The following is a 26,848-nucleotide window of genomic DNA, read 5'->3' on the forward strand; positions in this document are numbered from 1 at the left end:
AGGTACCAAAGGAAGATTTGAGCTAAAGACAGTAAAAGACATTTAAATGCAGAATTTTAAGGAAAGTTATATTCATGGAATTAGAACTGGCTTAACCGCTCATTATCGCTAGATTTCAAAGAGCATATCATTACCTGTGTTGTAAGCCTGTGTTGTAGATGCTTTAAAGCTGATAGCTGACACTGTGTTCTTCTGACAAGCTCTTTTGGAAAAAGATTACCAGAGGCAATACGAACTGCGCAGCGCTTAGTGCTAGCAGGATGCTGAAGTCCTATAAAGGAGAGAAAATACTGTTGTTATTTTGTCATCAGTATTACATTCCCAGCAAGTGTTTACAGTGGATATAAATGAACCACAAAACACAGGCCTTCTCATTGCAGACGGATTCAATGCTATGCAGAAACGGGCCTTGTGTTTTTTTCCTTTGCTTCATTGCCAGAGCAATTGTTGCATGGAACTTAAATGTCCACAGTGAAATCTTCTTACATTATATATACTCCTGATTCAAGTTTACTCTACGGTAAGCTTATTCTGCTTTCTCTTCCACTTTCATAAAGCATTAGTTTTTATTCCAAAAGATAAACTACCTCTTTTCTGCTCTAAAAGAAGTCTTAGTTCAACTTCCAGTTCCCACACTGACATCTAAGCACCAGGGAGTCCTTCTTCCAAGATGTTCATCAACAAAAAGTTACTGCCTACAGACTCTCATTGTTCTACGTTAGCACCTCCTATCACAGGATAATCTTACTTGCAACCATCAGCACGACAGTCTCACACAAACTATGCAGACCAAGAATCAGTCAGGTACAGCACTTTATTTCCATATTAAAGCCTAGCGCTCTCTAGCTCACAGGATGAACTGATTCCCAGGTTTTATTCTAAATATGTAAGCTAGCACTCTTCTGTAGAGTAAATTTACCTTCCTTTAATACCGTTCTGAGTTCTGCCCTGAGTCTGTTTCCCATTTCAATCAGCTGCTGCTTCTCTTGGCTCAGAATTGAGATTTTTCTTGCTGCTTCCTTCAGTTTATTTTGCATTCCTTGCAGAGTGCAGCTGACACCATATTGAAGACCAACACCAGGACCTACATCAGAAAACTGTTTTCCAAGATCTACCATCTTTTCTTCAAGAACTCTGGGTTTTGGCTCCTGAAAAAAACAGACAGTGCTTATAATGAATATTTTGAAAGCGTGGTCTGCAGGTTTAGAGACTTGTACAAACACACATGAGAAGCCAGTTGAAGAAAAAGTGTAAAGTTGAAGTCTACAGCCCATTTTTGAGGGTCCTTTTTCAGGATTTTGTTAGCAGTATAGGGCAAATTAAACTGTGGAGCAAATCACTGTAACAGCCTGGGACATTCCCACAAATATTGTTAACTGTAAGTGTAAAGTAATACACATAGGATAAACACCATATAACTGTAAACTAGAGAGCTGTTAATTCTAGGATAAGATGTGGAAAAAAAACACTTCACGGCAAATAGCAAGCCTTCTTTGTGTAATGATCGCGTGCATACGCACATATGGGGTAGATATGACTTAAAACATCGTTTTAAAGAGAAAGACTGCAGATTGGAAAGTAAAGATTCTACAGTCAGTTTTCTCTCTGCAAACCTAATTGAGTCCACTTGCACATATACATTATGATAAAGTATTTACCCCAAAGATCACATCCTTGTTTTTCAAGAGCTATATACTTACAGTCCTCTTTCAGCCCCCTTACTACAGAGAAGACTTTTCAATATCCATTTAAATAATCATCATTCACTGAATAAATCACCTCCCCACAGCCTTTTTAAATACTACACAGTCACAAGTATCTAAATAAGTCACATACATTAAAATCATTTTACAAAACTCTTGCTCATCTATATGTTTACTCTTCTTAGTTCGAAGTGTACCACACTGTAGTTGTGCTTTCTGAATCAGTTTTCAAGTAAATCACCCTGAACACTGCGATTCAAGGAGTACACATTGAAAGGTGTTATCCATACTGACCAAAAAAGCCAACCACCATTGCCTTAGTGTGTCATGCAACTCCCATTCTCTTATTTCTTTGGATAGTTTTACCATAAAAGAGGAGGCCCTTGAGAACATACACGTCCAAAAACACTATGGGGGAGAAAGGTGGAGAAATTCGTGCAGGACTAGAAGCTAAAAATATGAAGACAGACACCAAAATGAAAGAAAAAAGGAACACCACTTTGGCATACATATAGCAATTTATATCAAACCAATTAATATAAGCAGCCATAAATTATTACATTCTACCCTCATCATAGGAATAGTGAAATTAACACACCGAGGCTTAACATAAAGAGAGCTCAAGGCAATGACCAATTACGGTACCACTGGTTGGCACACTACGTACCACCTTCACTGTGCCAAGAGGCAAAAGCACATCACATGGCTGGGGCAGGAATACCATTTGCTTAAATTTCTATTTTTCCTGAACTTTTCATAAAAACATTCAACAGCATTACACAGATTTTTTTATTTTTTCAGGTGACAGACTGTAAGCTGTAGAGCTAGGAGTGGAACTCGGAAATCTTTTTACCTTTAGATCGATGTCCAGAGTAAAACTCTACAATACAAAAGAGAGAAAACACAGAAAAGATGGGGACTAAAAACAGGTGGGAGGAAAAACTCTCCTCAGAGCTGATACAAAGAGAAAAGAAGAAAAATATACATACACACAAAAGTCTACATGCCTATTTTACTAGTTTCCACAATAAACTTTCCTCTTTTTCTTTAGCTACATTTTAGCTCTGGAGTCTACAATTTTGAGATTATAGTCCCAGAACCTCTGTTATATTAAATGGAAAAAAAGGAAAACTATCATTATGGCTCTCTGTATTGAGTTCACATCTGCACCCGCATGTTTAGTTACCATTATTGCTCAACAGATTCTAAACTCCCCAAGGTAGAAATATTTTTGCCTGTAATTCATCATGGCCTTAACTATATCCTTAGCACGCAATTAATAAATGTAAGAAGCACAGAGACAGTGTAGAAGAATGTTAAAAGATAAGTGCTTCTAAAATCCAGTAAGGAATTCTAATGAGGTTTTGCCCATCGTTTGTAAGATATTCTCAGGACCGTTTTGAGCTGCCAGTCTGTGCCTAAGAAGGCTTGTTATGCACTAACGAAGAAGAAATAAAGCAGACCGCAGAAACAGACAGGAGACGATAGTTCAACATAAGTGAAGACAGCAGTTAACTACAATTCCAGCACTTTGTTCACTTCAAGTTTTGGCCTGCACATCTGCTATTTACTATGTGCCTATACATATAATGTGCAAGTAACGCACCATTTCACACTGAAGATGCACATCGCTGCCTGAAAAATGTTCTTGTTCTCATATCCAGCCCTGAGCATTCAATTATAGTTTAGCATCATGAAGCAAAGGATTAATCTCTGGCACAGAGAATGTTCAGTTCCTATCTTACTGTCTCCAAGGCAAAGCCACTCTCTACTTTTCTTTTAAGGCTCTATACCCACTTGAAGAAATGTGAAAAAAATGAGAATGCATCTCAGACAGTAGTTTGTAAGACATTTTCTGCAACGTGATATAGTTGGTATAAAATTTGGTGTTCACCTAAACCTGGAAGTGGCCAAAGAGGGGAGGGGGGGGGGGAAAAAAAAAAAAAAAAAAAAAAATCTGTGTTATCTATACTGGCACACAATGATTTCCTAAATATAATTTGACAGTACGAACAAACAAATCTCCTTTTATATTCAGCAAAAAGATACAACTAAGATTAAACGTGATCTGCGGCTGGTGGGTTGTGCATGTTTTCACACAAGGTTCCCAAGACTCCAAAATTTTATTTAAATATTGATATTGCTTCAGTTCTTAAAGCTCTTAACTTTTAATGTAATCAGCACCTCTCATCCTTACTTATTAGTTATTATTTCCATTTTCTTGAACTTAGGCTGTTACCGATGAGTCTTAACAGTAAGATCAAAGCATGAAACAGATATTGGTAGATTTTACAGATGACTTGAAAATTAAAAAACCCTTATTTTTAAATTGCATTTTAACCTATCTTACTTTAGACTCCATTTACTACACCATGAAATTGCTGGGAGACAAGAAAGGCAGAACATATAGTGACTTACTCCTTATGTACTATTAGATTATTTCTCCCAGTTTTCACTTCCTTTATTATTTTTCTGGGAGATGCCTCTGTCACATAATGCTGATATTGCTCCTAAGCTTTAAAATAACACAACGAGAATGACATTTGTAAACCCTAGAACTGAGTAAAAATGGTCCCAGAGTCAGTGAGTTTTCCCTTCATGGGTGGCGAGAGCACTCAGTTCTTTCTCCTGGCCATACCGAGTCATTCCCCAGGGGCCTACCGGGCACGCACAGGAGCCCGCCGTGGCCAGGTGTCCTGCCAGTGGGGCCTGGGGGCTGGCAAGTGGGCGCCCATGGCCACTGGCCCCGCTGGCACAGCCACACCACCCGCTACCGTGGGCCTGGCGGAAGCGAGCCCTGCAAGCTGGCACTTACAAAGTTCTCCCAGGAAAACCTGCCCACCCCCTAGCCGAGCATGCAATCCATGGGCTTGTCTACCTCCAACCTCCTACCTCACACGACCTTCTCGTCAGAGTCCAGCAGTGACACAGTATCTACAGTGTCATCTCTATTCACCTTATTACAAGGCATACCGAAAGATTTTTGGTATTTTAAAAAAAGGGCTAAAGTATACCACAGAAAACTCAAAGAAGTGATGCACAGTAGTTTAAGAGTTTACAAGTGGAAAAAAAAAAATTGTATCAGTAAGGGCTTGAAAGATCAGGAGTGACTTGTGCCAGGGAATGACTAGTCAAAATTTATTCCCTGGAAAGAATGGGCATAAGTTTGACTGAAAAAATCACTGCTGGCTCTCATCTAACTTACATTCATTACTAACTGCCTGCATAAGCGTATATTGCTTCAGTTTTTAATATTTATTCAAACAAAAACAATATGCTATGTATTTAATTATACACACATGCGTACAGATACTTGAGGTAGTTTAAACCTCTTCATACCTTTTCTGTGTCTGGGTTTACTATACAGTCCAAGTTAGTTGAGCTGACCTGGATATTGCTCAAAGTGGTTCCAGTTGAAATTTTGTTTGTGCACAAAGAACCTAGAAGAGAAGAGGAGCATAATATGAATGTATATGCATTTAGACAGTTTAGGCTTTCATAGCGACAGCTGCTTCAGAACTTTGTCTCATTAATATACATGTATACCACTTCAGGAGATATATTGAAAACAGAGCTGAAGAAATATAAGAAATAGTACAGTCTCACAATACACAAACATCAGTCAGCTACAAAATACGGAAGTGACTAGAGATGGCACATTAGAAAGTTCAATTTGTGGGTAAGGAGCGCAGAGTAGTTGTATTTCTTCCAATACTGCATTATTTAATCATTCTTGGGAAACTGGCAACACTGAGTATAACAAGAATAATTAAGACACAGTAGCTTCCTTCAGTCACAGTTGAAAAAAATCACCAATAAATGGAAGTTAATCCCCCAAAATTCTTCTTTTAGTTCCAGGAAAAATACGAGTCGGAACATATTGATGTATAAGGACAAGTCAGGGGAACGAAGAAACCAGAAGTGCCCCTCCAAGTTACTCTCCCGTTGTCTTAAAAATTTCAGATTTAACATTATCATTTATTTTAGTGATTGAATATAATCTCCATACATTTTTAAAAGGGACATAAGAAAGATTATTTTAGTTGAATAAAGTATTTCAGCCATAAATAAAATGGATAACACATTTCTGAAAACTTACATTTATCAGCTGACAAAGATTATTGCTTCTCTTGGACACTGCTAAACTCTAGCAGCAGTAAATCTTTTACATATTGGACTATAACATCTTCAAAACACAGTGGACTAACGTTAGCTGCCTGTGATGACAAACTATGCTCGAAAAGGTTTGGCTTTAATTGGCTATTAATGTCTCATTATTAACAAAGCTAGAATAGGCTTATACTTATTAAAAATGCCTGCACACTTATTTAGCTTGTGATTTCACGCTACTGTACAAATGACAGCTTAAAACTAATGCTGCAAACTGCTAACACACAGATCCAGTCTCACTGCAAAATTAAAACAGAGAAGCATAACAGCAGCAAAACAGTTGGTACAACAAAATACCTTTCATCAAACCCATCTTATTTTTTCCAAAATACAGAAAACAATGCACGGCAGCTCCAGAATAGTTTGAAGCAATTAGAAATTAAATGTTGACATAGATGAGGCACAGAGATGTATAAAGCAGCTATCTACCTGCACTTATACAACTGGTAAAACGTGCTAAACACAGGGCTATTTATTCCACAGAAGTAAAAGATGTCCTTGAAGAAGTTATACCTTGCCTATTTTTTTTTTTAAAAAACAAAACAGATCAGAGCTGGTTATTCCGCTACCAAGTTACAGTTGATTTCCTCCCCTCTTTTCTCTACACTTCCAAAAGTCACAAGAACGTTTGTGAAGAAAAAAATCCAGTTTTGTTTCTAAACAGGCCTGCATGAGAGCCAGTCAAAGCCAAACTTAACAAATTTTCAGAAATTTACTACAAAATGTATCTAGTCATAATGGACATACCTTCTGCAGGTTTGGTTTTGGTGTTTTTTTAACGTTATCAGCTTTGACTTTCCCATGCAGGATAATGAAAAAAAGTTAAAATGAAAGTGTAAGACATGATATACTGAAACGTTTCTAAGATATGTGACAATATCTGGTAAAGGGATGCATATGAAAGTATTATATATTTTTGAGATGTTTTTAAATTTTTATCTTCCCGAGGTAGCCACCACAAAGGCCACCTGGTAAACATACGAGCAAATCTCCTCAGTACTCAGCCGTAGTAGGCAGGACAAGAAAGCTTGATGGATGCAGGACAAAGAAACCGTGGTAATGAATTGACCTTCCAGGAAAACAGAAGTCGGCAACAACTATACCTGGAACTGATGCCCTATGCCCACTTACATATCTACACCAAAAAGGTATAAAAAGTAACTCACCACCTATGCAAAATGAGCCTCTCTGCAAGAGTTTCCCTGCACGTGAAGTCCCGGACAGACCAGGCCCTCACTGGGTCATACTTGCTTCAGTAGTTGGAATTCTGTAGCAACTTGTAATATACATATATTTGCTTTACTCTTGCAATGTATATATACATCTGCTTTCCTAGTGGTAATTTTGCAGTGACTTACAGTGTGTGTGTATATTTGTTTTTACTAATAATAGTTTTGTACTAATTTGTAATAAAGAAATTCTCAGAATCTCAGACCTCTGTGTGCTTGTGTATTGTGGAATCCTGAGAACGTCATGGTCACAGTCTTTACACACCTGTGGATCAGGTAGCCCTCACAGATTGTGACCGTGACTGCTACTCTTCCTTAACTGAATTTAGAGTTCTGTGGCAACAGTCGTCACCTTGCTCTGCAAGATGTCTGTTTTCTGTCAGCGGAAGAGAGGACAACATCTGCTCATCAAGACTCTCCATTTCTTTCCTCATTTGTGCAATAGCAGCCCGAAGGTTGGCATTCTGCTCCTGCAGCTTTTTTATTTCCAAGGTAGGAGTATCTTCGCTCAGAGAACTTTTATCATCATACTGAAATATCTGTAAAATAAAAATACAACACAATAACAACCCTTCATTAATAAGCAATGCTATTCTCTCCACAACACCACACACAGAGATCCTAATACTTTCAATCCATGAACAGACTTGGGAGAAAAGAACCGTAGGAAGAAAAGGAAGAGATCTGGTTATTCTGGGGATTTGCCAGGGAAAAAAGTGCTATGATGAGGACCTGAGATGGGGGAAGAGGCACAGATGGAGATGAGGATGGTCACAGAGGTGGCTCTGTCTGATCACTGTTGTTCTTTGAAGTGTGCGCTCTCTCTTGCTCTCCCTCTCTCTCCCCCTCCAATGCATGGGTAACCCGTCCGTCTCCTTACAGAACTTACTGGCTCAACAGCAGCCCCCTTTCTGACCTGCCCAATTCTTGAAAGTGTCATTGGAGATCATTTGTTCACAACAACACAGAGAGGCTGGACATCCTTTGCTAAACTGGAAAAGGGGAAGGAGTGTATGGATTACAACTAGAGAACCTGGATAATGGACAACATCTAGAAAACCTCTAAGCACTTCAATTCTAAAATAAGTAGCAATGTCTTCCTTTTGTGCATTAGTTACAGATAAGCTAACAGCAAACAATGTAAAAGGAACATTTATTTGTCAGATAATGATTGAAGCTCTGCCTTCACAAAGGTGTTGAAGCCTGACTTTTGGAATTATACTTGGTGGAAGTACAAATTGATGAGCAAATGTCATTCTTACAGACTTCCAGAACTGAAGAAGCTGACAAAACCCAGGGTGCCAAAGCTGCTTTAACTACTGTAAAAAAAATAATAAATATTAGTAAAATATGAGCAGTTTGCTTATAGAGTAATACAGCCCAGGATCATTCTGTTTCTTAAATTTTTGAAGGGGAATTGCTCAGTGTTTTCTTCACGGGCTGCACACAGCCTTAAAAATTATCTTAGAGATTTAGTTTGGAAAGCTAGGCACAGGAAACACATGGACCTGTTGTAGCGGGTCCAGAGGAGGGCCACAAAAATGATCAGAGGGATGGAGCACCTCTGCTATGAGGAAAGGCTGAGAGAGTTGGGGTTGTTCAGCCTGGAGAAGGCGAGGCTCCAGGCAGACCTTACTGCAGCCTTTTGATACTTAAAGGGGGCTTAGAAGAAAGATGGCGATAGACTTTTTAGTAGGGCCTGCTGCGACAGGACAAGGGGCAATGGTTTTAAACTAAAAGAGGGCAGATTTAGACTAGATATAAGGAAGAAATGTTTTACAGTGAGGGTGGTGAAACACTGGAACAGGTTGCCCAGAGAGGTCGTAAGTGCCCCACCCCTGGAAGCATTCAAGGTCGGGTTGGACGAGGCTCTGAGTGGCCTGATCTGGTTGAAGATGTCCCTGCTCACTGCAAGGGGGTTGGCCCAGATGACCTTTAAAGGTCCCTTCCAACCCAAACTATTCTGTGATTCTACGATTGATTCTAGTCCTGTGTGAATAAAGTCATGGCCTAATCAGGACAAGAATGCGAAATATTCTAGATCACAAACGTTTAAGAACTGCTTTACCCTGTTGCACCAAAGGTTGCTAGCTCCAGAACCCAATTCTTGACGATAGTCGGCACTATATGTTTAGGGAAATATAGGAAAAAGGACAAATATGGAAATGCTTCCTCTCCTGCGCCGCCTCAATTTCCAAATTTGCAACTTTGGGGGAGGGAAGAAAAACCGAAAACCAGATGTGACAGAAAAACCCAAACACACAGACATTGACTGGAAAACGCATTTCCCGGTCACTTGAAATTCCACTGCAATCTTCAGGAAGAAGTTCTCATAGGACCAATGGGATATAAGGACCAGGATATTAGCATCCTGACATTATTTACTTCTGCTGTTTGTTCATTCAAAGTGCGACTGCAAACATTTTTAAAGAAGTTACATTAGACCCACAGCAGCGTATTACAACTGTGGTTTCATCCAAACAGAGAATGCAGAATTTAGAGTCCACCCCTGTAAAATCCTCTCTAGCTGATGAAAACGTTTGTCATCAGTCATTTAAGAAATGCAGACGCTCTTTGGTACAAGGCCATTAGAAAGCCCTGCAATTGTGGAATATGCCCTCCTACAGTCACTAAGTGAATCCTAATTTGCAGCCTGTCCAGACCAGATGTCTTTGAAAAGGAAAAGACCACCTAATGTGCTTGGAATATTGGTATTGAATGCTGCTAATTTATGTTTCTGAGCCCAAAAGACGTTTCTTTGTATTCAACCCTAACCTTAAATTGTTGCAAAGCAGCAGTTCTGCCCTTTGAGAGGGAAAGGCAATCCATGAGCAAAATACTTAAATCTCAACATTTATGCCTTGCAGAGCCTCAAACACTGCTCCTTTTCTGTCTTCTCCATCATCCCTACTTCCTTCAGTGCCTTTATTTCTCCAGTCATAAGTCTGTTCTGTGAGCGTGATCTGAAACACTGATGGCCTTCAAATTAAATTTCCCTGTCGTAAAGACAACGACTGCCCTCCAGCCTCTTTCTCCTGTGGCTCTTTCTGCCCTAACAGTACAGGATATGCAGAAGATGAGGATAATCTCTATTCTGCTTTTACAATCTCTCCAAGGCTATTAAGGTGAGGAGAGGGGAAAGGAAGATTGAACAGGAATGAAGGGAAAGGCACCCGTAGGTACCAATACATCACCCAGGTGTGTTCTGAGTTTTGGGGCCCAGAACTTCACTCAACCTGCAACATACATATGAACCATCACAGTTTGAACCAGAAATGCAACGGTTCCAGATTTTTGCTAGTGGAAAAGGGTCTAGACAAAAGACCACATAATCATCCAGAATTGCTGTAAGCTATCTTTTCTTACCTGTGCACTTGTACAGTACTATTAGCATGCTCCAGTTAGGCAGACATGACCTAAGTCATACTCAGAATCATTTACAAGGAAGATGTTCCAGGCTGGTGTGTTTTCACGTATCTGTTGCTTAATTAAAGGCCAAGAATGACTACTGCAATATTTCTAGCACCCTCATGGGGTCTCAGACCAACGTGAAGAGAGGACCTGTACACTTAAGATACTGTACTAGGGTGTATTTAACCTTTCTTGCCTCAGTCGTCTGAACAAGAGGCTAGCCAACATACTATTCCTTCTTTAAGACTCATGGACACAAATGTTATCAATTTTAAACTTTTATTCACTCTTCCCCCTCTGTTTGTTTACAATTCATTTTGTACAGAAAAATTAAGAGAAAAGGTTCTAGCTCGGAATAATAGATTGTTGTTGTTATTTATTTTTTGAACAGTGGCCCTTCACATAAATCAGAGACAAAACAGGTTGTGCTGAGATGGGTACTGCTTATCCTAAAGGCCAAAAGCACAAAACAGAGTATATTAACAACAGAAAGAAAAGTGTGACAATGAAAGTAAAGTCTTGCCAACAACAGTTAACAGTCAGTTACAGAGGAAGACTACAGTGAATATGAACAGTATCATAGAATCACAGAATTGTTTAGGTTGGAAAAGACCTTTAAGGACATCAAATCCAACCGTTAATCTAACACTACCAAGTCTACCACTAAACCAATTAAGGGTAAAGTAATAATTATTTTCATGTTTCCTGGCCTAGTGGCTGGATTATTTTTTAATGAAAGTAAAACTAGAATAGAATCATTAGGGTTGGAATGGACCTCTAAGATCATCAGTGCAACCGTCAACCCAACTCCACCATGCCCACTAAACCGTGGCCCAAAGTGCCACGTCTATATGTTTTTTGACCACCTCCAGGGATGGTGACTCTACCACCTCTCTGGGCAACCTGTTCCAATGCCTGACCACTCTTTCAGCAAAAGAAGGACCCCTCCCCAAGCCTGATTCTCTTGGTATTTGAACGATCGATTTGCAAATCAGTCCAGTTTGAAATGAAATTGGAAAAACAACTTGCTCCATAGTAAGTTTTTGCTAGCAGTCTACTTTTGTCTAATTTATTGTGAAAATTGTTTTCAGGAAGTATCTTTCTGAATACAACACTCTGCATTCGGAAACCACTAGGCTTGCTTAACACTCCTTTTTCTTATCAGCAAGCTCTGATAATACACTCTTAACTGCTCACAGTTGAGCATCTGTAGCTGCCCAGTAGGGTGCACTGCAACACACTCTTCACTTCATTCTTCTACAAAAGACAATTTTCTACTCATAATGCACTATCCTCTAGTGTGGCTTCAAGCCAGCATTACGTTTGCAATTTTGAATGGCTTTTTATTTAATATATGTATTTTAATAAGCAACAATGAAAGGAAAACTAGTTTGTGATACTAAAATAAAAGACATTATTTTAAACAGCTGGCAAATTAGTACGTTGAAGCATTGCCTTAAAATTTTACCTTTACAACTTTAAAATCTACCCTGAATTACAACTAACACAGAGCCTCGGGAACATTCCAGAAACTAATTCTTCCCATTCTGATGTGCCACAATAGTACACTACATTGTCCTGTTTTGGAGCAACTATTTATACCCAGCTTGCTCCCTTTGCCAGTGAGTTATGGATCAGAACCATAACGAAGCCTGTGACATCTAATCCACATGTATTCCAGGCTAACTATGTCTGTATTTTGAATTAAACATATGAAACAGATGAACTGCTTACAAGAAGTCCAGTGGAAACAAGCCCCATAAAGTTGTCATCTCAGAATGAATTCATCCAAGTCAAGACATTAAGTGCTGTCTAACCTGTTTCTCCCCTTCAGGTAAAACACCCTGATCAAATGATGCTTGTACTGTCTGTTCTCTCTCAACAGTCAAAGCAGAAAGAACAGTCTTCACTTCATGTGACCTGTAGTCTGTTTTCTGTAGATCAGCTTCAACCTAGGAGGGAGGGAAGGAAGGGAAAGCAGCTGACATCAGTATCTCAAGGACAAAAGGTGTAGAGATTAAAAGAGAAAAAAAAAAAAACCCACAGAAAAGAAAAGAAAAGAAGGAAATCAAAGAAAAGTATACTCTAAATCACAGCAGGGACCTAAAGCATATCCCTTTTGGCTCTGTCAAAAACCACCTTCACAGAAAAATAATCTGGCTTCATTATCTCATTTTCTGTATGGACAATGCTGGTTCATCTCTCAGATGTGTTCCTATGCTACACCTATTGATGCCTATGAATCATTTTGGGAAGACAATGGTAAAATAAAACACCAGAGTAAATGCCAGCATTCTAAACTTCGTAAAGAAGCATTTCCTCCATACCCATGAGTTTACTAGGCAACTGGTCATTGAGAATTATTGTTAGCCCACTGTATAATACTCTCTAAACAATAAACACGTATTCATTTTTCAGAAACAGAAACTTGTACACTTCACAAAATAGGGGTTTTTTTTCCCCCCATACAAAAATACTCTGAGTTTTCCAGGACTAATATTGTTCCCTTGATAGAATTCAAGCTGTATTGTGATCTGAAACTCTTTTTGGCCTAGGTCTGCACTAAGAGGGATCTTTCTTGTTCTGCTACAATGCCAAGAGAAAAGCAGTGACATCTCTCAAGCTGACTTGACTTCATTACAAGGGAGGGAAGGCCACTATTAGAGATTGTCCATGAAAATTAATCTAGGCTGTGATCAAAGATATTTGATGAACTGCTGTGCACAATACAGAATTACTGTTTTACAGATTTTTGAAAGAAGACCGGTCATGCCTCCCCTGAGAAACATGATGATGGAAAACGTCCATAGCTCTCTATGCAACAGATGGTTCCTAAATAGTATGAATTTGAAATTCTCACCTGCTCTCTTGCTGAAGACAGGTTTTGTGTTAGATCCTCTGACTTCTGATACCTATTACTTTCAGCATTCTCACAGAGCTGCTGCCAGTCCAGTCCTGCTTGCATTTTACTCTGTTCCAGAATCCATTCTCGCTCAGCTGCTAGAGACAGTTGTTGTTTATACCTATGATACACAGAGCAAAATTGTTGATTTCAGCAGGGTAAATACTGAGGATGTTTTGTGTTTGGTTTTTTTTAGTTTTGTTTTTTTAAATCTCAGCCTTGTTTGCTGTCCTCATCTTCTTTCCTTGTTCTATTTTCCAAATTATCTATTTTATTCTATTCCTCTCTAAGTATTTTACCGGACAAAAGCATTTTAATTGCTTGGAGCTCAGCAGTCTCCTACAGTCCATCTGTACAAGTATTCAGAATCAGCTTTGGAGGTCACCTCAGCTCAAGCGGCATAAACTGCTCTTCAACACCAATACGGCTCTCAGCACTACCATCCACAGAATGCTTCCCATTTGCTAATAACAGAAATGAGATACAAAAGAGCTAGGAATTAAAAGTTGTTGGATTGTCAGGGTAAAATTCCTAAGCTCAAAGGCTGCTGCATATACATATATTGAAAACACACTGGGGAAAGAGAAGAGACAGGAGGTGCAAAAAATGAGAAAACACTCATATTCAGAATTTAAGGGCTTTCAAGACAGGTTCAATTGTCATATGGCTGAGCTTTTAAAACACAAAGCTGTCAAGACTTCAGGACTCTTAAGATTGGTTGCAAATGTCACTTTACACAGTCTTAGTCTTCTTTACTATTCTGTATCTTTCTGGAATTTGGCCAACTGTGCCCTCAACTTCTCTTCTTATCCATGCATTGCCTGAATTTGGAATTCTTTTAGAGGCAGACTCCTTAGGAATCTCAATCAGATGAGAATCTTGGCCTGTTTTTAGCGCTACAATTTCTTCTTCAAGTCTACATACAAGAACAATCCCCCTCGCATGTTGACATATACTTAAGACAATTAACAAAACATGTGAGGCAATCTTGGATATAAAACTGTTCAATGACTTTTTAAAATTTTAATTAGGAGCTCAGAAGGACTTTTTCATGAGCTAAATGCATACTGTAAACCATGCATTTCCAGTGATACAAAATGCAGGCCACCTAAGCAATTCTTTAGTTTCCAGTGGCTGCCTTGGACTGGCAGCTGCCTCCTTCCAGGCTGGCTATGAAAGAAATTCTTTTCTTCTGGTGTGCTGCTCCTTCTCTAGGTTCCCAGATACTTTCTCTTCCACATGACCTCATTTTCTTGTGAAGCCTTGAGGAGATGTTTCTTGATTATGTCAATCATAAAACTAATGTTTATATGCACATATCGAAATTTGGCTACAAATTTTGTTGCAATAATATTCATAAAACAGCCCAGGTTGGAAAGATCATCTGGTCCAACCTTTCATGGGAAAGGGAGCCTAGATGAGATTATCTACTACCCTGCCCAATCGTGTCTTGAAAACCTCTAGTGATGAGGACTCTACCATGACCCTGGGGCAGTTGTTCGAGCGATTGATTGTTCCCACTGTAAAAAAAAAAAAAGATTTCTTTTTTACATTGAGATGAAACCTCTCACAGTGCAACTGGTACCCATGGCCCCTTGTCTTCTCCACGTGGCTCCTTGTGGAGAGCGCCTCCATCCTCTTTGCAGCTGCCCTTTATGCACTAGAAAACTGTAATGAGGTCCCCCTGAGCCTTCTCCAGGGAGAAAAGACCTGGACTCCTTCAGTCTTTCTTTATAGGGCAGGTTCTCCAGCCCTTTGATCATCTTTGTGACCATCTCCAGACCATCCATGTCTTTTTTCAACTGTGGGGACCAGAACTGGACACAGTGCTCCAGGTGTGGTATCTAGAATCATAGAATCGTTTAGGTTGGAAAAGACCTTTAAGAGCATCCAGTCCAACCATTAACCTAACACCACCAAATCTACCACTAAACCAATTAAGGGTAGAGTAATAAATAATTTAATGTTTCCTGGCTTGGCGGCTGGATTATTTTTTAATGAAAGTAAAAACCAGGAATCATTAAGGTTGGAAAGGACCTCTAAGATCATCAGTCCAACCGTCAACCCAACACCACCATGCCCACTAAACCATGTCCCAAAGTGCCACATCTACCCGTTTTTTGAACACTTCCAGGGATGCTGAGTCTACCACCTCTCTGAGCAGCCTGTTCCGATGCTTGACTACTCTTTCTGTGAAGAAATTTTTCCTAATATCCAATCTAAACCTCCCCTGATGCAGCTTGAGCCCATGTCCTCTTGCTTGGGAGAAGAGACCAACACCTACCTCACTACAACCTCCTTTCAGGTAGTTGTAGAGGAGCGATAAGGTCTCCCCTCAGCCTCCTCTTCTCCAGGCTAAACAACCCCAGTTCCCTCAGCCGCTCCTCATAAGACTTGCTCTCTAGACCCTTCACCGGCTTTGCTGCCCTTCTTCGTACACGCTCCAGCACCTCAATGTCTTTCTTGTAGTGAGGGGCCCAAAACTGGACACAGGATTCCAGGTGTGGCCTCACCAGCGCCGAGTACAGGGGGACAATCACTTGCCTAGTCCTGCTGGCCACACTATTCCTGACACAAGCCAGGATGCTGTTGGCCTTCTTGGCCACCTGGGCACACTGCTGGCTCATGTTCAGCCGGCTGTCGACCAACGCCCCCAGATCCTTTTCCGCAAGGCAGCTTTCCAGCCACTCTTCCCCAAGCCTGTAGCGCTGCATGGGGTTGTTGCGACCGAAGTGCAGGACCCGGCACTTGGCCTTGTTGCTCCTCATACAGTCGGCCTCGGCCCATCGATCCAGCCTGTCCAGGTCCCTCTGCAGGGCCATCCTACCCTCCAGCAGATCGACACTCCCACCCACTTTGGTGTCATCTGCAAACTTACTGAGGGCACACTCAATCCCCTCATCCAGATCGTTTATAAAGATATTAAACAAGACTGGCCCCAAAACTGAGCCCTGGGGAACACCGCTTGTGACCAGTTGCTAACTGATTTAACTCCATTCACCACAACCATCTGGGCTCGGCCACCCAGCCAGTTTTTTACCCAGCGAAGAGTGCGCCTGTCCAAGCCATGAGCCGCCAGCTTCCTTAGGAGAATGCTCTGGGAAATGGTGTCAAAGGCTTTACTGAAGTCCAGGTAGATGACATCCACAGCCTTTCTTTCATCCACTAGGCAGGTCACCAGGTCATAGAAGGCGATCAGGTTGGTCAAGCAGGACCTGCCTTTCACGAACCCATGCTGGCTGGGCCTGATCTGCTGGCTGACCTGCACATGCCTGCTGAGTGTACTCAAGATGAACCGCTCCATAATCTTCCCTGGCACCGGGGTCAGGGTGTAGGCCTGTAGTTCCCCAGATCCTCTTTCTGGCCCTTCTTGTAGATGGGTGTCACATTGGCAAGCCTCCAGTCATCAGGGACCTCCCCTATTAACCAGGACTTCTGTTTAACCATGAATTACTGTGAGTTTTTCACATAAATAAGTTGGGCACAAAACTGGTAAGTATGATGTTCTGAACTTCTTTCATCACAGCTTATGAAACAAGATAAATCGAGTCACTCACTTTCTAGTAAGAGGATCTTTCTCTCTTAAACAAGCACTGTGACTCCATTCTCTTCTGCGTAGCTCAACTTCCAGACTTTTACGTCTCATCTGCAGTTCTCTAATCTGCTGCTTCAAGTTTTTAAATTGTTTGACTTGGGCTTCTTTCACTGAAGCTGGCATTGCATTCTTTTCCTTGGCAGCATGAGCTAGTTCTTCATGCCTAGAAGATGTAGAGAGACAGAATAAAGTGAGGTCTAAGCAACCCAAGCACATTATTTTTTAGTACTGTTGATTCACTTTCTTATCAATCTGGTTCGTGCAAATTCAAAGAATCATTGTCGGAAGCAGTGGAAACAGAAATAAACATCCACTTGTCAGTGGAACAGGTTGCGGGAGGTCTTTTGTGGTTGTTTTTTCAAACTAAGAATGCCACTATTTAGGTGGACTTAGGACCAGGGCTGAATCCTTCTTATACCACTGCAGAGAGTTTAACTGCAATTTATCACAGAAGTTTAAGTCTGTGATTAGCACAAAAAACAACAGTATTTCACCTAATTAGGGGATCAGGGTGATCCTAAAAATTAAGGTGTTTTGTTTTGTTTTTGTTTTTGGTTTTTTTTAAGATGATTCATAGAATCGTAGAATGCTTTGGGTGGGAAGGGACCTTTAGAGCTCACCCAGCCCAACCCCCTGCAGTGAGCAGGGACAGCTTTAACCAGATCAGGTTGCTCAGAGCCCCATCCAACCTGACCTTGAATGTTGCCAGGGATGGGGCCTCTACCACCTCTCTGGGCAACCTGTTCCAGTGCTTGACCACCCTCATTGTAAAAAACTTCTTTACAATTCATAGAGAAGGTATTTTAACAGGTGAACTACTCCATTCAACATACTCTTTTACCATACTGAAAATATTCTTCACAGTAATTGAACAACTGAAAGACCGCTATGGTCAGGTGGCCCAAATAAGAGACTGTAGGAATCCATGGAGCAAAAATGCTTCCCTGAATATTCAGTTTTCATTCACAGATTAATTTTCTGAGCATGCACTCACACAAAAATAGAGACCAGGTTTAAGATAAGACAGAAGTGAGTTGTTAGAAGAAAAGACCACCAAATAGTGCCTACAGAAAACTCAAATCTAACAGTAAATAAAAAAGGAGAAACACAAGTAATAGCTGTATAATGTTCTTACCCTCTGAAATTGACTTGCATATAAATTTTCAAAATATATCAAAACAGAAGGAACAGAAATTGAACTATAAGTAAGCCTTATTCTTAAGTTTGAATTAGTGATGAGTGAAACTTAAAAGATAAACCCCCCAATAATACTCTGGTTTGAATGAGTTATTTTCTGTGACTATATTCACAATCTGTCTGTAGCTGCTTGAGAAAGTAAAAAGTTGTGACTGAACACAGCTGGACTTACTGGATTCAAATCAAGCGTATGAAATACGAGACACCAAAACTAGCCGCACACTCTAGAAGTGGGATAAACTAAGTTTTTTTGTTATATTTACTGCTTGGAAGAGGTACTCTTTGCAGTAAAGGCAGAAGGTACCATTGAACCATTAAAACTTCTAAGATAAAATTTTATTTTTAAAGTGAAAAGAATGTAGCAGAATTCCAGAAAGAATGTAGCAGAATTAACCTGAATCTGTGCAACTTAGCAAATATTTCATACCCATCAAAGGGTTACCTCTTTCTGTTGTAACAATATGTATTACTAGATCAATTAATTCACATACACCATCCCAAGCTGTTGCTAAAATAAGAGTACGTGAAGAAGAGTAAGTTGAAAGCGTTGTGGAGTTGTGGAGTCCGTGAAAAGGAGTCTATTTCGATCATAACCAAAATTGTACAATACCAAGCATATTTCACAGCAACAAAATCATTGAACTGGTTTTCTTTCTCCAGTCTCAAGTCAAACATTTCTGCTGTTTGCAGTGATTCCAGTGTTTGCATTCCAGTCTCTTTGAGGGCCTCCAGTTCTCTGGTCAGCAGCTTCACCTTAGAAAGGAAGAGAATAAGACTTAAGAATTGTAAGGAGAGCCTGATATAACCTAATTTTTAAGAGGTCCAAAGCCCTTAGGCAGTTGGAAGTGTTAGCATCAGCTCCAGAAACAAACAAAATAGTACAGAAAGTTGTGAGGTGGGAGTTTTTTGGGGGGTGCTTCTTTTGGTTTTTTGTGGGTTTTTTTAATTTGTAAGTAATATTTTGCATGGTATAAGCATCAGATCAACAAAGCACTTTAAAACACCTTCCCCATAAGCTACAACGTCTGCTGATATTTAGATCTCTACTCCCATATTACTGCTAAATATCCATTTTGTATCCTCTTCCTACACCTATTAGCTACAATAACATTAATCCTGCATAATACCGCTTCCTATCTCTGCCTAAATTTCCTTTTACAGAGTTTTTTATTCAGTGACTTCTTGGCTTCCCCTGCAGCTGGCCTCACTAATACATGGGGGAAATAACTGCAGATGAACTCTCCCTCCCTTGCTTAACAATTCCACCATCAATTCAGGTGCAAATAATATATATAAAAAAAATATATATAAAAATACTTAACTCAATATAGACGATATGTTTCGTAAAGAAAGAAAAAGATATAATAGCATCTAGCACGAGGCCTACTGAGAGCTATTACTCAGATGCATCTGCAAGCAGTATTAGAAGCTGAAACAGCATTAGAGCTATCTAATCAAGCACTTAAGTCTGAAAACTGCAAAGACTAAAGGTTTCTTCTGAAGTACTATCAGAGTTATATTGCACGTCATAGAGTAAGCAATGTGTGCAAATTTACGTTTCATAAGTATACACGTAGTTGCAGTTCCTTTGTTCATACTGAGTCAACAGCAGTTGGTCGTGCAATCTTTATAGTCAAGACTGCAGCAAGACAAAGAGTTTTTAGGTCCATTACTACAGCAGTGTCCTTTAAAGAAGGCCCAAGACAAGGCAAGAAAAACAAAACCAGAAACTAAACTCCAGTTGCGTCAACATCCAAAGATGTGGGAATCCATGGATACCACTAATGGCCAGGCAACCTTTTACTACCCTAACAAGCCTTTGGCAAGGTAAGGCTTGTAGGCAGAAGTAATTTATTTTATTAGACAAAAATCAACACAGCTGGAAAAAGCTGGCAATCTTTTAGGCATACAAGCCCTTTTTCTGAAAGCTTGTCTGCTTTTCCCAACACTATTGGTTTAATGTGAGGGTTTTTCCCCCCTCTACCGTATACACCTTGGTTTGTTGAACTATTAAGCTATCAGTTAAACCACCACTGAAGCAAGTGAACACGGACACCAGAGAACCATCCAAGTACCGCTGGATGACGATTAGCAAAGACTGCACATGCAGAGAATACAGGTTTTGGAAGAGTGAATTCCTCTTTACTACCTTTAGAAGGATGAGACAGGCCTTTCAAAGGCCTCTATATAGTTTCTGGTTGTGTAGGGAAGAAACTCAGTCACTATGAATGAAATTAAGGTGCATACCACAAATGCCCCTGCTCCCTGCTATCCTGGAAACAATTAGTTCAATACATAGGTGGAGGAAAAACAGCAACAAGAGAGCCCTCTTCACACGTTTCACACAGGAATAACTTGAGATTATAATACACGCATTCATTCTGTGAGTAAAGGGTAACAGCTTAAAACCAGGTTACATTAACTTCATGGAACAGAACTAAGTTACCCATTTCAATTGTCTGCTTTTAAAACTCACATTCCCTCTTTTTCAATCTGCATCAATTTCAGCTAGCAGTTCCTACAAGGGGAGCAACAGATAGGTAACACCAGTACAAGGGTACTCATGGAAACGCTGTATTGTCACAGGCTTTTTTAAACACTGTACAAGGGGCTTAATCATTGCATAATCTTTCTCTGCTCTAATGAGAATCAGAACGCACTGAATGAAACCTGGGTTGAGTGTTTATGGGTAAGAATCAGGAGGAAGGCCAACAAGGCAGATATCATGGTGGGAGTCTGTTATAGACCACCCAACCAGGATGCAGAGGCAGACGAAATATTCTATAAGCAGCTGGGAGAAGTCTCACAATCGCTAGCCCTTCTCCTGGGGGAACTTCAACTTACCAGATGTCTGCCGGACAGAGAGGAAACAGTCTCGGAGGTTCCTGGAGTGTGTGGAAGATAACTTCCTGACGCATCTGGTGAGTGAGCCAATTAGGGAAGGTGCCCCGCTGGATGTGTTGTTTGTGAACAGAGGAGTACTTGTGGGTGATGTGAAGCTGGGAGGCTGTCTTGGGCACTGCAATCATGAAATTACAGAGTTTTCGATTCTTGGAGAAGTAAGGAGGGGGGTCAGCAGAACCGCTAAACTTGGACTTCCAGAGGGCAGACTTTGGCCTGTTTAGAAGCCTGGTTGACAGAGTCCCTTGGGAGGCAGTCCTGAAAGGCAAAGGAGTCCAGGAAGGCTGGACATTCTTCAAGAAGGAAATCTTAAATGTTCAGGAGCAGGCCGTCCCCATGTGCAGAGAGCTATGGCTAGAACTCAGGAAAAAAATGGAGAGTTTATGACCTTTGGAAGAAGGGGAAGGCAATTCCAGAGGACTACAAGGATGTCATGAGGTTATGCAGGGAGAAAATTAGAAGGGCCAAAGCCCAACTAGGATTTAATCTGGCTACTGCCATGAAAGACAATCAAAAATGTTTCTATAAATCCAAAAGCAACAAGAGGAGGGCTAAGGAGAATCTCCATCCTTTATTGGATGTGGGGGGAAACATAGTGACAAAGGATGAGGAGAAGGCTGAGGTACTAAATACCTCTAAGGTATCACAGTTGAAGGTCAAAGTTCACTGTTAGCAAGACTAGCCTTTTATAATGAAATGACAGCAATATAAGAAGCAGGGGGGGGGGGGGGGAAGCCTTGTAATTAGGAGTATGATAAACAACACACATTTACCCATCTTGCCTAAGACTGCCTCTGCTTTCTAGATGCTGACCTCTCCTGCAGTTTCAAGGTTAACAAATTTAGCAGTGTGCTGTCTATATAAAATAATCTTACACTATATCAGATTACTAACCACTTTCATAACAGTTCCTTACAAGGGGCAGCTGCCAGACAAGCAAAGCAACAGCTACTACACAAGTAGTGCATTAATTTTCTAAACTGTCATTACAAATCTCATCAATTTACACAAAAAAAGGCAAAAAATAAAAGCTTATACAACTACAGCAATGTTAAACAAAAACATTCTAATTACAAAAAAAAAACAACCCAAACTTCAAAAAAGGATTGCTAGATGGCACAGCAGCAACACAACATTGTTTCTCCGTATTCTTATACCTTTTTCTGACAAGCAAACTCTCCTTCCAGTTCTTGGATTTTTCTCTCCATGTGATGTTTCAGGTTCACATATTCCTCATGCTGATGATCTACGTGACTGTTCCTAGAGCTATAGACAAAAATAAAACAAATTTACATTAAAAAGCATCTCTGGTGACCTAATAAGGCATACATATGTAAAATTTTTTTTTAACAATAAAACATAAGGTGCTACAATTTCCTAAAGTCACCATAAAATTTTTTCTCATAAGTCAGTTGAAACCAGTTATAACAGTTTATGCCATTTCTCAAAACTATACTTCAAAAGTTAGCTGCATATAAAATATCAAGGATCTGCTGAAAAGTAGTGCAAGACGACTTCCACTTACGTATAGCAGAGTTCCCCCTCTGCCCAAAAATTTCTGTTAGATAAGAAATTGCAAAACAAGGGCTACCCAGCAGAAATCTGAGCTTTTAGGTGCATTTAAAAAGAGAAGCAGCTCTGTATCTTTTCCTCTCCTTCCCCCAGCATTTTTATTTCCTGTCAACAAAAAAAATTTCTGAGATACAGTGGAAGAATACCAGTAAGGCCAGCGTTTCAAACAAATTTGAAGAGCTGCTACTGCTACCGTGACCAGTAAGTTCTCTAACGATACACTGAACCTTTTCAAGCTTTGGATTCATCCCTGCAAGACTCAACAGACTTGGTGCAGCCTGTTACATGGCCAAACAGACCTGGATTGATACCGTGCAGTTCTGCAACCTTCTGATTACTTTCAACTCTATATTAGTTATTTTACGTAGCTGAACGACCTCTGCATTTGGCAGATAAGGTGGATCATATTATAACTACATAGACCGAACAGCAAACTAGAACTGGATAGTCACAAACAGCTAAATCCATATTCATTTTTATATTCTGCTAGATTGTGCTTTTAAATTTACACTTCACCTGAATTAATCCGAATCCTATAGCCAACACTTATGCATATAAATGAAGTCTAACAGAAGCATCGTCTCAGTGTAGTCTAGACAGGCACTTTTACACCACCCTTGTTCATCCCACAACTCTCCAGGGCAAGGCAGATCAGAAGAATAATTGCTATACTGCTCAGTGATCAGTATCTGGCTCAGCTTGGCAAAGAGGCGATGATGGGTATAAAAGACTCAAACTCCTCCTTCCACTCCCAAAGGATATACTCCATATGAAATTCCTGAACTGGCTTTAAATGAATTTGCATATGCTCCAGAACCACAGTAGGATCAATCAGTTAGTGACCTTTGAGGAATTCCAGATCACTTTTAATAACTAAAAAAAAGTTACTTAAAACTTATCCAGCCATCTCTACATTATAAATGCAGTTTGACCCAGAACACTTTACAGCAGTTACCATTTTAAACAGAGAATAATCCCAAAGATACCATTATATCTGAAGACAGTAGCTATATTAAACAAGAATGATGTGCAGACAGATCTCAAGAAACAGGCGTTTATTCTGCCCCGCCCCCCTGCAATGTTTAGAAGTCTATACAGAAGAATAAAAATCAGTGAGAATGGCCAAACTAAACAAGTGCATTGCTTTAGCTACCTTCACCTTTTAATTGGTTGTAGTAGACGTAAATCTTGGTCCTGTGACTGGATATACCCCAACAGACTTCTCTCCTTCACAGAGGCCTATCAGAGAAGGTGGGACAAAATTTATTTAAGAATGCACGAACCCAACTCCTGTCATAAGATTAGCTTGCAATGGCTTAAAATAGTTGAAAGGCTGAACCATTTGTGTTGAATCCAGAGCACAATATAACAACTAATGTCTAGTAACCTTACATAATATTATTGACAATGGTTGATACCATTATCATTTGTCTCCTCATGTACACAGAAGACAAGTGCATCTTGATATAACACACAGGAGACATATCAATACTTTCAGATTAATCTCATTTCCCAGAGGTGTTTCAACACCCAAGGAAAAACCATTTCCTTCTGACAAATCCTTTTCTGCTCCCCCACACCATGTTTACCTTATAATCATCCACCACATGGTGGACCATCTCCACCCAGTCCTATCATCTCCCCAGCATACACCCTTGTAAATTATGTAGGGACACGCTGTGTGTTTAAGAGCATCCTCACTTAATGCTATCCTTTCTCTAACACGTTGCCAGAAATCATGCAAGTCACTGTGGAAACCAAGATATAGGAGGTGTAAAGATAGCCCGAGTCACTTCTGTTAGCCCTCACTCTGTTCACATTCTAGGTGTTCCTCTGTCAGAACAGATAATCGTACATCCATGCTCAACGTGCTCTCTACTGTATGAAGGACGTTACTGCTTTTTGCCAATCCAAACATGCCTTAGAGAAGCTAAATTTCTCTTTTCCTGCATACTATTCTAAAGAAGTCAAATCTCACCTGCAAAACCATTCCAGCTCTAATTTAGTTCTTCAATGTGTTATCGATAGTAATAATGAAGTTTGCGTCTTTTTCTTCTTTCCTTGATAAGCATTTGCTCCACTTTACCCAGTTATACTCTAAGATCACTAATCTCTGCCTGTTCAGCATTTTCAGATGAGTAACTGTGACATCATACTGTTCTATCTCTCTCTCTTCTACAATTCTTAGGTTATAGACAAAATCTTCTTTCAATTTGTTTAATTTCTCATGCATGTCTTGGAGTTTCTTTTTGACATCTTGCAGGACTTTCTTTTGACATGTGAACTGGCAAGGATGTAGCTCTTTCCCTTGTTTTTCTTTCCACTGAAGGAGATCATTTAGTTCTTTCTCCATTTGTAATACTACTATAAATCTGAAACAGGAGCTGACGGAAGACAGTTAAGACTGATAACTAATACAAATCAAGTATCTCATCGCTCCCAATCTACTGCATAGCTGATAACTAATTACCAGTGAATTTTAAATTTAAACTGTAAAGTTTCCCGGACCATCAGGCATTGGCCACTTCTAGAAGCACAATTTACTTTTATTTGTAGTCCTGCGTTGTCCAGGGATAAGACTGTCCAAATCAGTTATGAAATGCCACTAAATTTTGGGGTGGGAAAACATAATTTTCTACTTACTTTATTATACAGATTGGAAATAAGAGGCATAAAAAGATTTAGTCACTGTAAACTGCACGCATATTTCTCTTTTCTTGAAGACATTTATGACAAGTCAAGTCACAGTCCAGCCTTCCATCGACAATATTAACTGCTGTGTCCCATTTGTCTTCTCCTCCCACAATTACTCATGGGACTAGAAAGCCACTGTTCTGTCCACAGTTAAATCCACCTTGAAGTTACTTTTCAGAAAGCCAACAGGTGTGAGGGAATAGCTGTATTTCAGTAACATATTAACTGTATCTTTAAAACTAAAAGGAAAATAAACAACATAGAGGTTGTGCCTTTACTGGTAAGACCTTTACCTGCTTCACTTCCATCCCTTCCTATTGTTTACTCTCCATATTTACCTCATATCTATTTATAAACTCTGTAGAAGAGAAAACATTCTTTCTAAGAACCACTGTTGCTTTAAAAAAAAAAAAAAAAGTAATTTCTGCTCGGATCTCTCCAGAGATTTTCCCAAATCTCTGGAGTCAATACAGCTTCTCTCACTGTACAGTAATATTCTGTGTCAGTGGTTATAGATAATCCCATCTGGATAAGCAGAGGGATACAGAGAACAAATCAGACAAGCATGCCTTTCAAATAGTGGCTCTTTAACCTCTTCAAATGAAAGAGAGATTTCCAGATCAGCAAACATGATGCAATATCTCTATGCTAAAGGATGCCACAATTTAAACAATCTTTTTCTTCACAAACTAGACAACTCTAATTCTCCAGGATCAAAAAATTAGTCTCTGATCGTTGGACGTGACAAGTATAAAAAAAATTCAAGCTTGTTCTTCCCAGGTACACTGAGTAACAAACACTGCTAGAGGACACAACGATCTACTGGTCTTTTAGTTCTGCTGGCCTAGATTTCACATTTATCCCTAAGGCAATTAAAAGAAAATTATGTTTTCTTTTCATATTCCACTCCTTGTTGGCAATCTTCAAATAGTGCTACCATGTGGAAAAATAGTATAAGTACCATCTTCTTCATCTAGGTAAGCAAAAATAGCTATTTTTTGTAAAAGTCACCGTCGTGGATATTCATGAACAGTACTGCCTCCCTGCCTACAACATGCAATGCTAAGAAAGATTTGTTCTTTCTGTATCTTCCTTTCAGCTACTGTTCTCCAAATGCATCTGATGGCTACCGCAGTTAAAAATATTAACTAAATCTGACTTCCTTCCCCCCTCCACCCCAATCATAAATACATTAAAGATAAAAAATGCCTATGAGATCCTTTCTGGACTCAAGGCACTGACAGAAACTATGCTCAGTCTGTACCCATTAAGGTGTCAAAACACTTTTGTAAGTGCCTTTTAAAAACCTGACATATGCTTCATTAGCTAAAATTAACAGTACATTATCAGACAAAACCTTTGTGTAAGGAATCAAAAACAAGACCACAGTTCCAGCCTACTTCTTCCTTGAAATCATCAAACTGAACTCACAATTTTTCTTGGAAAGAGGTGGTTAAGAAAAATTATACTTCTT

The 26,848-nt window shown here is 39.8% G+C and overlaps 1 protein-coding gene across 1 annotated transcript in view; it reads right to left on the minus strand.

Annotated features, from left to right (window-relative positions):
• CCDC57 (coiled-coil domain containing 57) overlaps positions 1–25,033 on the minus strand; it is a 39,357-nt gene extending 14,324 nt beyond the window's left edge. The window contains 12 exon segments of the mRNA XM_075720173.1: positions 135–271; positions 920–1,148; positions 5,043–5,143; positions 7,455–7,641; positions 12,331–12,465; positions 13,374–13,536; positions 16,973–17,174; positions 18,783–18,960; positions 22,266–22,374; positions 24,659–24,686; positions 24,689–24,808; positions 24,811–25,033. Coding sequence (XP_075576288.1) covers positions 135–271; positions 920–1,148; positions 5,043–5,143; positions 7,455–7,641; positions 12,331–12,465; positions 13,374–13,536; positions 16,973–17,174; positions 18,783–18,960; positions 22,266–22,374; positions 24,659–24,686; positions 24,689–24,808; positions 24,811–25,033 — 1,812 coding nt within the window.
• Between the last annotated feature and the right edge of the window lie 1,815 nt (positions 25,034–26,848).

The sequence above is a fragment of the Pelecanus crispus genome, chromosome 12 (assembly GCF_030463565.1).
Source record: "Pelecanus crispus isolate bPelCri1 chromosome 12, bPelCri1.pri, whole genome shotgun sequence".
In the NCBI taxonomy this organism is placed as follows: Eukaryota; Metazoa; Chordata; class Aves; order Pelecaniformes; family Pelecanidae; genus Pelecanus; species Pelecanus crispus.